Source organism: Sciurus carolinensis, chromosome 8, assembly GCF_902686445.1.
Source record: "Sciurus carolinensis chromosome 8, mSciCar1.2, whole genome shotgun sequence".
Classification (NCBI taxonomy): domain Eukaryota; kingdom Metazoa; phylum Chordata; class Mammalia; order Rodentia; family Sciuridae; genus Sciurus; species Sciurus carolinensis.
The window spans coordinates 127,739,097-127,755,729 of NC_062220.1; the positions used below are offsets into that span (position 1 = coordinate 127,739,097).

The 16,633-nt window shown below is 47.2% G+C and overlaps 1 protein-coding gene across 6 annotated transcripts in view; it reads right to left on the reverse strand.

The window, feature by feature from the left end:
* Ttc28 (tetratricopeptide repeat domain 28) overlaps positions 1 to 16,633 on the reverse strand; it is a 567,342-nt gene that overhangs the window by 80,817 nt on the left and 469,892 nt on the right. For all 6 annotated transcript variants that reach the window (XM_047560776.1, XM_047560775.1, XM_047560773.1 and 3 more), the window contains exons 9-12: positions 13,718 to 13,827; positions 12,077 to 12,206; positions 9,917 to 10,135; positions 7,488 to 7,653 (exon numbers count right to left, since the gene is read on the reverse strand). In XM_047560776.1, the coding sequence (XP_047416732.1) occupies positions 7,488 to 7,653; positions 9,917 to 10,135; positions 12,077 to 12,206; positions 13,718 to 13,827 (625 nt within the window). The remainder of the gene's footprint in view (positions 1 to 7,487; positions 7,654 to 9,916; positions 10,136 to 12,076; positions 12,207 to 13,717; positions 13,828 to 16,633) is intronic.

Consider the following 16,633-nt stretch of genomic DNA (forward strand, 5'->3'; position numbering starts at 1 on the left):
TGAAATTTTTGTGAAGTGTATAAGTTCTTTATGCCTTCTTGGTTAACTCCTGAGTATTTTATTCTTTTTGATGCTATTATAATTGGCTTATTTTCTTCTTTTGTTTTGTTTTATACAGCCTGCTTATTTTAAAAATATTTTTTAAGTTGTCGATGGACCTTTATTTTATTTATTTATTTTTATGTGGTGCTGAGACTCGAACCCAGTGCCTCACACATGCTAGGCAAGCGCTCCACCACTGAGCCACAACCCAGTCCTAATAGGCATATTTTCTTAAGCTCATTCTCTGATTATTCACTGTTAGTTTGTAGAGATGCAACTGATTTGTGTGGATTTGCTTATCAGGCCTCAGGTTTTGGGGGAACTCCAGGTTTTTCTACAAAGATCAGGTCATTTGTGAGCAGAGATCATTTGCTTTTTCCTTCTTCCTTCCCAGTCTGGGTGCCTTTGAATCTCTTCCCTTGCCCAACTTGTCTGACTGGATTTCCAGTTCTATCTTGAATAAAAGCGGCAAACCAAACCAAGCTTGTCTTGTTCTTGATTTTAGAAGGAATGCTCTCAGCTTCTCACATTGAGTATGATGTTAGCTGTGGGCTTTTCATATGTGGCCATTTTTTATGTTGTAATTTCTTCCTGTTCCTACCTTATTTTCTGGTTTTATCGTGAAAAAATGTTGCATTTTATCAAATGCTTTTTCCTGTACCAGCTGAGATTATCGAGTGCTTTTATCTTTCATTCTGTTAATGTGTGTTATTTGGATTAAGTTCCTATGTTGAACCATCCTTGTATTTCAAGAATCAATCCCACTTGGTCATGCCTAGAATCTGTTTATATATTGCTGAATTTTATCTGCTAGTACTTTTTGAGATTTCTACATCAATTTCCATGGGGAACATTGGTCTATAGTTTTCTTGTGGTATCTTTGTGATTCTGGTCTCAAAAAATGAGTTTGGAATGATTCCTCCTTTCCACTTGTCTGGAAGACTTTGAGAAGGATTAGTGTTCATTCTTATTATGTGTTTGGTCCTGGTCCTGGACTTTTCTTAGTTGGGAGGTTTTGGATTACTGATTCCATCTCCTTAGTAGATATAAATCTGTTCAGATGTTTTATTTCTTCATGGCTCAGTATTGGCAGGGTGTTCTGAATGAATTTGATAGGGAGAATGTGCAAGATTTACTTATGGATTGGAAAATGAGGGAAAGAGAATAACAGATAATGATATTTTTTACATGGTGATACAAGAACTGGATAAAGATTTGGGTAGGAATGGGGAAACTTGAGGGTTGGGCATTAGACATTTGAGACTAGAGATGCTCAGACAGAGATGCTTAGTGAGCAGCTACACCTACAGACCCGGAACCCAGAGACGGACGAGCTGGAGTGGAGGGCCAAGTGACAGGGTGCACTCAGGGAGGGGAAGGGGTAGCAGCTGAGGTAGGCCAGTGCTCCCCAAGGATCTGAAACGACCTCCTGGGAGCAGATCCTGATGACAGGTTCCCAAATTTGGGTGTTATTCTCTGTGAAATAAAATTATGGGAAGGTTTTTATCTTCCTTTTGAATGACAGAGTTGTTTGTTCACAGCTATTTATTTCTAATTTCAAAAATAATATATTACCACTGTAAAAAAACATAAATAAGGAAAAGAATGAGTAAAATAATAAGCATAATCCATAATTATAAGCATCCACTTATAATTACCACTAGGACTATGCCCTATTTCCTTCCAAGAATTTTTCTTTTTATTTGCATATTTTGCACATATTGCAAAACTAAAATTACACACTGTTCAAAATAATTCTATATCCTACTTTTTTACTTAATATGTTGTCACAAATATTTGGCTATATGATTAAAAATCTCTATGAAGATAATTTTAATAGCAATATAATATTGTATTGGATAAATATAATTTGTTTGGTATTCAATAGGATATGCAAGCTGTGATCATCTTTCTATAATATATAGGCCTATGATAAATATTCCTGTGTACATATCTTTGCTCCAGTTCTCAAATGGAGAATCTGGGGATCAAAGGCACAGTTTAAAGATTTTTGATGTTATGGAAAAATGTTTTTAAAAAGGATAAACTTATATATACTCCTAGAGAATAAGTCTGCTCATTCCCTGCACTCTTACAGTCACTGAAAAATACAGCTTTCAAAGTATTTACTAACTTTATAGATGAATAAGGGTATGTCATTGAGATTTTCTTAACTCTCTTCATGAAACTGTGAGGCAGAATCCAGAGTCTCACAAAAATTCCATTCTATAGCCAAAGAAATTCTTAGCAAGAAGAGTGAGCAGGAGGCATCACAATACCAGATGTTAAAACTATACTACAGAGCCATGGTGACAAAAATGGCATAATACTGGCACCAAAACAGACACATAGACCAAAGGTACAAAATAGAAGACACAGAGACAAACCACATAGATACAGTTATCTTATACTAGACAAAGGTGCCAAAAACATTCACTGGAGAAAAGAGCCTATTCAATAAATGGTGCTGGCTCATACATTGCTGGTGGGGCTGCAAATTAGTGCAGCCACTCTGGAAAGCAGTGTGGAGACTCCTTAGAAAACTTGGAATGGAACCACCATTTGACCCAGCTATCCCACTCGTTGGCCTATACCCAAAGGACTTAAAATCAGCATATCACAGAGATACAGCCACATCAATGTTCATAGCTGCTCAGTTCACAATAGCCAGATTGTGGAACCAACCTAGATGTCCTTCAATTGATGAATGGATAAAGAAACTGTGGTACATATATACAATGGAATATTACTCAGCCATAAAGAATGATAAAATTATGGCATTTGCAGGCAAATGGATGAAATTGGAGAATATCATGCTAAGTGAGATAAGCCAATCTCAAAAATCCAAAGGACGAATGATCTCGCTGATAAGTGGATGATGACACATAATGGGGGGTGGGAGGGGTTAGGGTTAGGGTTAGAGTTAGGGTTAGGGAGGGGGGCAAGAATGGAGGAAGGAAGGATTGTATAGAGGGAAAAGAGGGGTGGGAGGGGTGGGGGGAAGGGAAAAAAGAACAAAATGAATCAAACAGCATTACCCTATGTAAATTTATGATTACACAAATGGTATGCCTTTACGCCATGTACAAACAGAGAAACAACATGTATCCCATTTGTTTACAATAAAATAATAAAAAAAAAATAAATGGTGCTGGGAAAATTGGAAATCCACATGTAACAAAATGAATTTAAACCCCTATCTCTCACTCTGCACGAAACTCAACTCAAAGTGGATCAAAGACTTAGGCACTAGACCAGAGACCCTGCTCCTAATAGGAAAAAAAAAAAGCAGGCCCAAATCTTCACCATGTCGGCTTAGGATCTGACTTCCTTAACAAGACTCCTAAAGCACAAGAAGTAAAATCAAGAATCAATAAATGGGATGGTATCAAACTCAAAAGCTTCTTCTCAGCAAAGGAAACAATCAATAATGTGAAGAGAGAGACTACAGAATGGGAAAAAATCTTTACCACATGCACCTCAGATACAGCATTAATCTCCAGGATATATAAAAACCTGAAATATCTTAACACCAAAAAACAAATAACCCAATCAATATATGAACTAAGGAACTGAACAGACACTTCAAAGAAGAAGAAATATGATTGGTCAACAAATATATTAGAAAAGGTTCAACATCTTTGGCAATTAGAGAAATGCAAATCAAAACTACTCTTAAGATTTCATCTCACCCCAGTCAGAATGTCTATTATCAAGAATACGAGCAACAATAAATGTTTTCAAAGATGTAGGGAGAAAGGTACACTCATACATTGCTGGTGGGACTGCAAATTGGTCAACCATTATGGAAAGCAGCATGGAGATTCCTCAAGAAAACTTGGATTAGAACCACCATTTGATCCAGTTACCTCACTCCTTGGTTTATACCCAAAGGACTTAAAATTAGCATACTACAGTGATGCAGCCACATCAATGTTTATAGTAGCTCAATTTGCAATAGCTAAACTATGGAACTAACCTAGATACCCTTCAACAGCTAAATGGATAAAAATAATGTGATAAATAATGTGAATATTACTCAGCCTTGGAAGAAGAATGAAATAATGGTATTTGCTGGAAAATGGATGGAGTTGGAGAATATCAAGCTAAGCGAAATAAGGCAATCCCAAAAAACAAAAGCTGAATGTTTTCTCTGAAATGTGGATGCTAATTCGCAATGGGGGTGGCTAGGGAAGAATAGAGCTACTTTAGATTAGGTAGAGGTGAGTGAAGGGAGGGAGGGGGCTTGGGGAAGGGAAGGGTAGTAAAATGAATCAGACATTATTACCCTATGTACATATATAACTATACAACTGCTGGGATTCTACATCAAGTGTAGCCAGAAATGTGAGAAATTATACTCCATTATATATGATGAATCAAAGTGCATTCTATTGCCATGAATAACTAATTAAAACAAATAAAATAATTTTTAAAAATTCCATTGTGGTAAATTCAAACCATGCCAATGAAGTGTTCAACTTTACTCTCATAATCAAGAACATGAGTTAAGCTCACACACTATGAAAACATTTTTTGTTTGTTTTTTGGTACCAGGGGTTGAACCCAGGATTCTCTACCACTGAGTCACATTCCCACCCCTTTTTATTTATTTAGAGACAGTCTTGCTAAGTTGCTTGGGGCCTCACTAAGTTGCTGAGACTGGCCCCGAACTTGCAATCCTCCTGCCTCAGCCTCCAGAGCTGTTGGGATTGTTTTATGAATACATTTCTAAGATGACTCCTCCAAAGTGACAGGAAAGACCTCATTCCTGGAAGTCCCAGGTGGGGATCTGAGCTTCAGAGGGCAGTCCAAGTCACATGGTATGCTGGGGACCTAAGGACTCATCCTAACTTAGCTTCTGTTCTGGGCAGAAAGGAAATGACTCACATGGGGAACTCGAGAAAGTTCCAGACCCCTGTCTTCCTTCCAGTGAGGAAGAGCACCCTTCGGGGAGAGAGCCCCGTGAACAGACTTATTCAGCCTCCAGCCTCATAAAGGAACTGCTCAGGCTCCAGTGTTTGGAGTTCAACCACCGCGAGGGCTCTTCCCTCTCACGGAGCGTGCTGGTCTAGATGCCTGGCGCCTGGGGTCAAGTGAGTCTGTGTTTCCTTCTGGGCGGAGCCCCATGGATGGCCTGGTCAGGTCTGGGGCGTTGCTCTGCAGGAGAGGGTGCCACAGGGATCCCCGAGTGTGGAGAGGTGGCGGGTGGCAGGAGTGCACACCCAGGTACCTTCATGGTCTTGGCTCAGGCTCGGGACTGTGGCCTTCTAAGTCTGATAAACCCAACTGATGTAGCGAACGTGCCCAAAGAGGCTCTGCCTCCCGGGAGCGAACTTTCATTGGCTAAGTTTAAAGAGAGTCGACACACCAGAATTCCAGGTATTCCTGGGATAATGGTTTTTACGTACAAGAGGATTTACATGAAAAACCAGATGATCACAGAGAGATGGGCAGGAAGCGTGGGCTTGACTCTGTCACGGCCGCAGGTCTTCTCCCCCAGGCTTGCTGCAGACTGCTCAGTGCCTGGGCTGCCTTCTGCACGTCCACAGCTTACTTCTTGTCATTCCTCAGGCTCAGCTCAAGTGTCCCCACTCAGAGAAGCCGCCGCTCCCAGTAGAAGAGTCCCCAGCTCGCTGCCACCTGGACGCTCACTGCACCCTGCACTTTCATTTAAGCCCTCGCTACGATTTTAATGGACTGTTTCACAGGCTGTTTTCTCACTGTTTCTCAGTTCAGTGAGAGCAGGAGCCACGCCTGCCTCGTGCATGGCGACCTCCGGCCTCCAGCATAGTCTCTTGTACACTGGAAACGCCCAGGCCCTGCAGAGGGCAGAGGAGGCGGGAGGGGCGCAGAGAGGAGCGTGACAACTGCTCGCCCACCGTGCAGTGGCCTTGCCGATGGGACCCTGAAGAACCTAAGCCAAGGTCCTCTCTCCTCCCAACAGTGCCCCAAACGGGCCTGGTGGAGTGGCTCTGCCGCCCCCCTCTGGTGCTCCCACCCCTGCCAACCGTCCCCTCCAACTCCCGCTTCAGACAGGAACCCCCTCTGGACGGTCACCGTCTAATCACGCTGCCCATCTGCCTTTCTGCCTGCTGATGTGGCTTTGTGGATCACTGGTCTAACTAGTATGTGGTCATCTGTGACTCAGATCTCAGAGGGCAGCCCAAGTTTTGGGGGGGGTCACCACACTGTCAACCCCTGTAATTGCCACACTACTGCCTGGGCTCACGGACAGGGCACTCTAGATGCCCAGGAATCAGGAGAAATGAGACAACTGTGTGTGCATGTGGCTAAGGCCTGTTTATACTTCATAAAAACAGAAGCTACAAAATGACATTCTTACAAGATTTGGCTATTTTCTCAAAATATGATATTAATTTTGATAATTAAAAACAGCACACGCCCTGGCCTGGAAGTCTGGGTGAGACCTCGACTGCTCTGAGCCAGCCTCTGACCCTGAGGGGCTGCCAGTGAGTCCTGTTTCAGGGCTGGCTTCTGTTATTCAGGGGCTGGAGCAGATGGCCACTTCTGTCGCTTCTGATCTTGACATTACCTGCAATGAGAATCTCACCCAAGAGCTCCCCTAACTTCATAAGCACCCCACAGACCAGAATGTCTTCTGGAAATGACAACCACACGCAGAGTCTGGGCAAAGCATCTCAGGGATCAATCTTGGAGACAGCTCAGGACCTTGACAACCACAAATGCCGTGACTGGGAAGACAAGCAGACGTTTGTTCTTGGGACCTGACGCAATGAACGGAGCAGATTCTCTACCACCAGAGCTACTGGACGCTGGGTGACCATGCCAGGAGACTGAGGTGCTTGGGAAAGCTGGGCACGTGGTACCAGGTACCCTCTTCTGGTGCTGTAACCCAGACACAGCGTGTTTGTGGAAACTGTCTTCCACGTGTTCAGTAGTCAATCGTTATGATAAGAAGTTCCCATAAACTTATACCTGTATAAGCTTTGCAGAAAGCACTGGCCTTCTCTAATTTTGATATTTGGAGTTCAGCCCCCTTTGCCTTAGTCTCAACATGCGGATCTATGCAAAAATTCCTCACTGACATTAAATTATGCTCTCAAATAGGCCACCAGCTGTAGTCCAGACTCACTCACTACAGTCTGTTCATAAGCCAAAACCAGCCTCAGTGTTAATCAGCTGGTCTGCCACGTTCAAAGTCATGTTAACGTTTAGAGAGTCTCCGCACCTGCTTAGGGAGTGGGCATCCCTGACAGGCCTACCCAGCTGAAGGGAAATTCCCAAAAGGAATCAGGACGCCACCCCGGCCTGCACACAGACACACGCTTATTTCTGCCACAGCCACCGTGCACAGATGGTGCGCAAAAGTAGGATTTCCACAAGATTTCTGGTACTGGTGCAAACGGGAGGCTTATGCCCCGAGAGTTAACTGACAGTGGCCTGGGACATTGTGCTCCTACCTCGAGTAGTAGGACTCCACCCCCAGGGCCTCGCGGACGCTGGCGATGTGCTGCTCCAGGGCCGAGCTGGTTGCTGTGGGGAGTGTGGCACTGCTGCCGGCCTGGAAGTCGCTAGAGCTTTCCACTGTGCTGTCACCCAGGTAGTGTTCGTGGAACTTCAGAATTCCTGAAAGCAGACAGGCACAGGCAACATCACAGGAGGCTGGGGCGGCTGGCGGGAAAGGCCCAGGGCGGGCATGGGCGTGCCATGCTACACCACGTCCTTGAAAAGCACCCCAGGGCCTTCCAAACTGGGTCAGTGCCCTTTCCACGGCTTCTGCCATCGGGGTGGCGCCTGAAGCCAGGGAATAGAGATGCAGCCTTTGCTTCTGATGAGACATTCAGAAGCTCCTGGATAACTAGACTGCTCCCTCAGCATTTCCAAGCTCATGTTTTTCAGAATCACCAGCTAGGAAGGGCTCCTTTCAGGATCTGTGCATGAACGTGCCCAGGTAGCTTCTCTGTGGAGACTGAAATCCTGAACAAACAAATAATTAGCCAAGTGGAAACTGTGTCATGAAAGACCTTTCATATTACAAAAGCAAATAAAAATAAACAGGCAGTATAAAGGTCAAATAAAAACACCTTTTAAAAATAAGACTAACTGGTCAGTGGTCATTAATGGATTAAAGGTGCAAAAAATGATGTCTCCATGAAACTGAAGCCATTCACGCTGGTTTTCTGGCAATAAACATAGGGCATATTCTCAAATGGTAATGAGCTGTGTCAGCCCTGGAAAACGCTGGTCCCCTCTGATTGGATTAGAGCCCCCAGTGAAAGCTTCGGAGTGTCATTAAGAGCAAAGAGGAATGAAAAGGAAACAATAGGAGCCTCATTACACATGGCTCATTATTACAGGGATCTGGATATGCCACCTGTCAAATCATGTCCCCAAGACGTAACAACCATGGAGAGAAAGAGCTTGATACCCGCCAGTTGTCAGCCTCCTCCTCCGGAGTACTAGTGCCCTCTGGGAGCGGGGACGGTGGGGATGCCACCGTGGCTGTCACCATGAAAATCGTAACTTAGAACTTTTAGCACAGAAGGGTCAGGGGCAGGACGTTCTTTGTGGAGAGCTCATAAGAACACAGGCCCAGAGAGAAAAGGTAGCAACAATAACAGTGAGACAACAGGACATGTAGGCACGAGGACTCAGAACCAAAGAGCAGCTGGGGGCTGTCACCCAGCACCATTTTTTTCTTTTTCAAAATCAAAGGGAAAGAAACATATTCAAGAAAATCTTGTCAATTCTCACTGGCAGGTGAACTTTTTACAAACATTCAAGAAGCCCATTCTTCAAGATTCCCAATTAGAAGATCCACTTCCCCAGTCAATAGACTAATTGGGTCTGGTATGTCTCCAATGTGGTAGATCCATCAGCATTTTATTATGCAAAAAATATGGCCCTAGCAGCCAATTAGTGGTTCTGTATTCGGCGAAACGGTTACATCCTGAACATTTAATGCTGATGAAATCAAAGGGGATTTTTGCCCCTAAAATAGATTTTTCAACAAAAGTGGTAAAAAATGGGTTCTGCTAAACTCAGAAATTTCAAGCTTAATACTCAGAAACTGAGAGCTGCCATTATCATTTTAGTCTAACTTTACCATGACAAAGGACCACAATTATTAAATCATACCTAGAAAGAGCTCATTAGGACTTGCCGTCTTCCTTTATTAGCTAATGAGCAGCAGCTGCCTAGGAGTAGGGACGCTAGTGCGATGACTCCTGCTCTCGGTCTTCCCTGACAAATGCTTCCTCATTCACCTTCGAGGGACCACGGTTTTTTTGGGAGAGTGGGAAAGCTGGAGTCTTATAAATTGGAAGCTCCTCCGTTGAACACCCTCTGTGGCAGCTTTACTGGAACCTGACATCCTGGTCTAGTCTTCCCCCTTCCACACTGCTTCTTCTCAGGGCTAGTGCCTTTGTTGCCTGGTGTTGTGGTTTGGATGTGAGGTGTCCCCCAAAAGCTCATGTATGAGACAGGCAAGAACGTTCAGAGGTGAAGTGATTAGTTTATGAGAACCGTGATCTCATCAGAGGTTGATCCACTGATGTGGATCGACTGGGTGGGCACTAAGGACAGGGAAGGTGTGGCTGCAGGAGGTGAGTCACTGGATGTGCATGTTGGGGTTTGTATTTTGTCCTTTTGTCCCTGATAAGGGGAGCTCTCTCTGCTCCCTTGTTGCCATTCCTGAGCTGCTTTCATCTGCCATGACTCTCTGCCTCGCCTCGGGCCCAGAGCCGTGGAGTCAGACGACTGTGGACTACACCCCTGAAACCACAAGCCAAGATAAACTTCCTCCTCTACATTGTTCTAGTCAGGTCTTCTGGTCACAGGGAGGGAAAAGCTGACTAAGACCCCTGGTGCCCCTGGACAGAATCCTCACCTGCCCCCGGAGCCAGCAGCCAGCTGTAGAGGTAGCCTGCCGCCAGGGAGTAGTAAAGCACCAGTCCCCTCTGGCCATTGACCATCTCTAAGATCTGATCGATGGTGACCGGTGAGTAGGGGTCCGAGTCCTGCTGTCCTGTTTGTCGTTCCACCAGAAGATCAGCAAATGCCCTTGTCCGACCTCTTTCCGCCACGGCCAGGGCTTCATCATGGTGGCCTAAGAGACAAAGGGGCGGGCTGAGTGGTCCATGGTGAGTGAGGCACAGGCACACCTGTGAGACCTAGGTAGAAACGCCACTGTCTCTGCTCCGCGAGAGGGACAGACTGCAGAGGCCACTCCTGCCTCTGAGCCCGGAGGGGTAGGGGTCCCACTCAGAACCCGGTTCTATGATTCAAGGAGACTGGTTTCATGCCACCGTAAGTCACTGGGCCTTCCTCTGTCTTGCAGCCAGCACAGGAGTCACCCCAGCCCATCTGCTCCTCATCCTGAGCTGCTCCTGACCTGGCCCCCATACCTCCCACCTCCCCAGCTTCCCTGCTCCACTAGCATTCTCATCGGTGGGACACATCTCCTGGCCCCCTCCTAGATGTGGCCCCTTCTGTGCATCGCATCATCCAGCCCCACCTCCCAAGTCCCTCGATGACACCTCCACGCCTTTACACGTGCCTGTCCTCTGCTGGGTGCCCCTTCCCTTTTCACTGAGCTTGTCTCAAAAAGAGGGATTGCACTAGTTGTCCCGCCTATCTCAAAGGGCTACTGTCAAGATCAAGTGAGGCGCTCTATGTGAAGGTGTTATTTAAGCACCACCTGTATGACAGGTAGCACTGTTAATATTAAAGCTGACACTTCCTTCCATGCTGGGCTTCCCTCTCATCTTCTCTCCTCTAGTCCCCGGGGCAAAAGGTTTAAACCTCTGAGGTCTCTACTGCTTTAAAATTGCTTCTGTCTTTCAAGCTTTTTCCCAGTCTTTCAATCTAACTTCTAATCCCACTTCCTCTAGGAAGACAGTCTATAATGTAGCTTAAAAGCTGATGCGCAGATATGAAAGCTTGAAAAATGTAAAGCCCCATACCTTCCAGAGAGACTTATTTGTAAGTGAGGCAATGCAAGGCAGAGGACTGGATCTCGTGGTAAGTAGGAACATGGAAGAGTTGCCAGAACCAGGACCCACAGAGAGAGCACGCAGAGACCAGACGCCACCGCTGCTGTGGCACGTCAAGGATGCCTTGCTGCCTGCCGTTCAGGCATTGGCACAAAGTGGAGATTCATGTGAGGGTATGCAATGGCCCCTCTACTCTATTAAGTTATTAACTGGAACAGCAGGGACAGTTTCTGTGCACATTGGAAATCAGTCCCAAAGTGCTAGACAGACTAACACAGTGCCTATGATAGATAATGAATTATAATCCTAGGCAATGAGTACATTTAATTTTTCAGGGGGAAACCTGAACATTCCTACAATACAGGAAAGGGCAGGTTATGGAAAAGTCCTCAACATCCAACTTCAAAGACTTTGTTAGTTTCAGTGAGTATCTTCTAGGAAGAGGCAGGTGACAGAGGAGCTGGAAGGGGACAGTTAAGGCCCAGGCGAGGGGAGCTGCAAGCTGTCCCAGTGCCCCAGAGCATGCAGGCCTGGGAGAACAAGCCCCAACCATGAACGTCACAGCGCAGAGGACAGGTCCAGAGGGTGCACTCACTGGACAGCAGTGTGGAAGCTGCGTGGCTGGGCAAACGGAAGCGGCCCGTATCTTCCCAGATGCTTCCCCTTGGTCAGAGGCTTGAGCCAGGTGTAGGTTCAGCGAGGGAATATAAGGGTCACCTGGCTCAGGCATCTGTGTCTCAGGGACACCCGCTCTGGCTCCCCGGCCTGCTGGCTGGACTGCCATACTTCCCAGCACCAGAGTTTCTCTACCTTAGTGCCCATCACCTGGTACTAGACTCAGTGACCCAGATGGCCCGAAAACCTGAGAGCAACTTAGTTATTATCCATGGGGCTGGCACTAAGCACGCAGTGGGTGCTCTATCAATCTCTGTTAAATAAATGAATGAATGTTCAATTGCTGATTGTGCCTTCAGTCTGTTGTGACAACAGATCACACTTCATCAGAGCAGTTGTCAACGCCTTGGGGACAGCCAGCACACACCAACGGCTCTCACCAAGGCTGACGAGCACCCGCTGCAAGGCCTGGTAGGAGGACGTCTGCAGGTCAAAGAGCGAGAGCTTGTAGTCCGTGCTCAGCTGCGCCTCGTGCCGGATGGTTTCGAACAAGGCTGACGCCCGGTAGAGCTGAAAGGAAGGAGAACATCATCCGTTTTCCAGAAGCCATGTCAGCTGTTCACAGACGAGGACAACTTTTGCTTACACCGTGGAACACAACCTAAGCATTTTTAAAAAGGTTTGAAAAGAACCTATTTCCAGGTAGATCTTTGTGGACCAGAAGAAGCATCACATCATCCCCAATAAATGATAGCTTATGTAATCAATCAGGAGATCTAAAAGACAAGGGTCACAGACATCAGGCCTGACGGAAGTTAAAAAAAAAAACTATTAATCCAAACAAGTGCTAATTTTGATTAAAACAAACAGTTCTCAGGTGACCATGATTCACGGTCCCCAGGTAGGAGGATGCAGAAGGATGGAAATGGGCCCATTGGTGGAGGCGCTCTGAAGACTGTCGAGGCCGGGGCAAAGGCAGAGGGTCACACTCTCATGAGGGTGGCGGCCTTTGCAAGCGGTCCGTGTTGTGGTGCCCAATCACACCCCTCCCTCCCCAGGGCCAGGACTTTGCCCGACAAGCTCCCCAAGGAGCCACACCCACTCGCATAGACCCCTGAGGGCTGGCCACGCCCACTCGCACGGGCACCTTGAGGTCCAGACAACTGGCCTTCCTAATGGAGACCCTGCCCTGCCCTGCCCTTCCCATACTGAAGAAGAGCGCCTTAGACCAGCCGCGCTCCGAGGAGCGCGCCTCTGCTTCGCCATGCGACTTGGCAAGACCCGGGGCGCAGCGCTCCCTCGGTGAAGTGGGTGACCATCCTTGGACTTCACAGGTATTTTGAAAAAATTCAGTGAGTAGAAGTACTTTGAAAATAGTAAATCGCTACATCAATATACATTTTAATTTTTGCAGCCAGTAAATTAGAGAATTAATTCTTTAAGTTGCCTTTAATAATTTAAAAGTATGGTAAAATACCCTAACATTCCAGGAGATTATGGCACATCCTCAGTGCTGAGTACCCAGAGGAGCCTTGAGTGACCTGTCCTCCTTCCCTACTTGCCTAGTGCAGTGTCCACAGGGGTCACACGCTGGCTTCGGGGGTGAGTGTGTGACCTTAGAATCGGTCATCTCTCTCCCCCTCCAACCTAACAGGAAGCCCTAACTCTAGGATCTTTCCACTCTCTAGGGCAGCGTGACAAGGAACTGCTCTTTAGCTCTCTGCACACAGCAGCGGCACGGACTTACATGGGAGAGGGATGGGGATATGTGTTGCTATAACTGGAAACTTACAAAGACACCACAGCCAATAATCATGAATTCTTGTTTTGCTTCTGTTATAAAGAATATAATTGTGTATTCAAGTTTAATGCAGAGCAGCAGCACATAATACAAGAATTCCAAAGAAATGATTGAGACACCTTGCCCGTGAGTGAGCAAGGATCTTCTTCCCTGTGTGAAGTTTCAATACCTCCGGGCTGGCTCAGGCTGGGAACCTTTGCAACGACAGGGCATGAGGTCAGCATCTCTGGCAAATGCCACCTCTGGAAATGAACTCCACTGGAGTCGGGGTTCTGCTCACCTGGTGTTGGGCCTCCTCCAGGTTTCCACTAGCCCAAAGGGAGAGGCCAAGACCATGGCGAATTTTTGCCTCATCTTCTCTTCGGCCCAGTTGCTCAGCTAACCTTAAACCTGAAACCACAAAAATGTAAAGATACAGAGAAGCCAGATAATTCCACCCTGTCAATAAGTCTTGGCAGGTGACTTTGCTTCCGGGGTACTTAAGAACGTTAACAGCACAGTTGGAGAGGGAATGAGGACAAGAGCCCTCTTCGAATGCCTCCCTCGTTGGTGGCAGTTTCCAGGATACTCAGAGAAGGCCCAGCAGGAGCTCAGGCGATGGCTATCAGCACAGACAGGTTTGCAGGGCAGGCAGAAACGGAAACAAATGGAACCTGAACCTGGCCATCCCCCCAGATGCGGACCCCTTAGCTCTGCAAATGGAGACTACCGGCTGATAAATTTATCTTGTCTGATTCTCCGGCTGGCAAAAGCTTTTCCTGACAGTCAAGCACAGAAGGCACGATTATACTTCCTCCCATCGCACGGTATGCATCCAGTCTGTGCTGGTGGGAGGCATGCGGTGTTCTCCTGAAAGCAGAACAGGGTGCAGCCTGCCCCGCTGCTGTTGCTGACACGATGGCAGGTCCACTCTGTGTTTCCTGTGAGTCTGAGGCTTTGATGTGCCTCAGCAGGGTTGCAAAATCAGTACTATTATGAGTCGAAAGCCTTAAATGAGACTGTCCTCGTTTTAATGGCCTTCAAATAGGTACCTGCAGTCTGGGTCACTTACCCACAGCAAGCTTCTGGGTTTCAGGACACCAGCAGCCTCTGGGGCCTTGCAGGAGCCAATCTGAAGGCAGCCACTTACTGTATCGGTCACTAAGCCATTCTCAGTGTCACTCTGCCCTCATCACCCTGCCATCTGTGAGAGCCGCTAGCCTGTGAGGAAGATGGCACGGGGCTCCGCAGCACCCTGCACACACAAGGCAAGGCTTCCCTCTGGTCTAGGTCAGGGGTGGGCTGCCTCTGAGCGCGCCAGCCCATCAATTTCCAGTTGCGGGAAAGGGAGCGAGTCAGGTGAGAGGCCAATAAAAGGGATGCTCAGGTTCAAGCCCATATAATATGTATTTCAAAATGCATATAACTCAGAAAGTTTAGAAACAGCATTTTCTGTCTAAATTGTCATTTGGGTAACAAAAATACTACTTGAAAAGAACTCACATTTTTATTATTTTATTTGGGGGGTGGCCTGGGGATTGAACCCAGAGGCATTTTACCACTGAGCCACATCCCCAGCCCTTTTTATTTATTTTAAGACAGGGTCTCACTAAGTTGCTTAGGGCCTTGCCAAATTGCTAAGGCTGGCCTTGAACTTGTGATCCTCCTGCCTCAGCCTCCCAAGTTGCTGAGATTACAGGTACGTGCCACCACGCCCAGCAACTCATATTTGTAAATACCTCACAGAGAGGAAACACATGTGAAAGAAGATGGTTCTTGAGAGAACACCAGGAGGATACTGGTTGCTTTAACCTTCGACAAGCTGCCACGTTGGTTCTTCAGTGTCCGTGTCCCTGCCAGGTCTGGGCATGACTCAGAAGTAAATCACCTGGGCAAGCCACCTTAGAAGTGTTAGTGAGAGCAGGAGCTTTGCTTGGTTCCTGCTGTAGCCCAGCACCTAGGACACCTGCCTGCCATTAAGTGGGGACTCAAAAACAAAGAGTTAAAAACCTACAGGACAGCTGAGTACGTGGTGCACACCTGCAATTCCAGTTACCTGGGAGGCTGAGGCAGGAGGGTTGCAAGTTCAGGCCATTCTGGCAATTCAGATCCTGTCTCACAATGAAATTACAAAGGGCTGAAGATGTAGCTCGGTGGCGGAGCACTTGTGGAGCATGTGTGAAGCCCTGGCTCAACCCCCAGCTCTGTGAAACACAAAACAACACCCCACCAGACAGACGTGGCAACTGGCCTGCCCAGCTCTACGTGTATCTGCTGCTCAGGAGGCTGAACCGCCCACCCAGCTCCGGGGGGCCTGGCGTGCCAGAGAGTAGTGGCCTAACCCCAATTAACTCTTGAAACTGCCCCAGTCTCCCTTTCTTCATTCACAAAATGAGAAACCTAAGGCTTTACCCAGAGGCATCCATCCACATCACCTGGGGTGCTTGTTCAGCTGACGTAGACCCAGCCTCACTGTGAGATGCCCGCGCAGAGCACAGGGTGCTGCTCATCTGCAGCCTCCTCCCCTCTGAAGGCCAGGAGAGAACCCTGGGACCATTTTCCAGCTGATCTGTCCCCTCCACGGCCAGAGGCTGCAGAACCAACTCAGAGCACTTCCCAGGGGTCCTGAACCTCCACCAGCTCAGACCTCATGAGAAGGGACACCTGGTTTGGTCCACGAGGGGAGGCACTGGTGCGAGCCCTCGATAAGGCAAACACCATGGAGATGCTACAAATAAGAGGTTTTAGATCTCTACGAGACTTAGGAATTACAAGAAACAATCAAAAAGGAACTGGTTCGTTTTCCCCTATGATGGTACAATGTCTCAGGTAACCAGCTGTTGCACGTAAATAGCATTCCAGGAAAGTCTAAAGAACATGGCTGAAAAGTTGTCAGATGCTGGGTCTCAATTTAATAGTTTTCATAAATCCAACTGAAAATTGCCCCTAGACTACTGGAATTTCACCAGTCAAGTGGTTTCGGAAACCAGAAGTCATTGTTCATATTTAATACACTGAGGTAGAGCACCATCTGCAGAGTGGGAACTAAATAAGGCCTGGACAGAGGCTTGCCGTCCCTCAGGACCCTCAGTCTGCAGCCAGCACAGGCCCATCTGTGCAAGAACAGGGAGCCACCGGCCCCTCCCTCGCTGTCCGCGTGGCCTCCTGCTTCTCTCTCCCGGGGCGTCCCAGCTGCGGCTCAGCAGTAACCAGGACA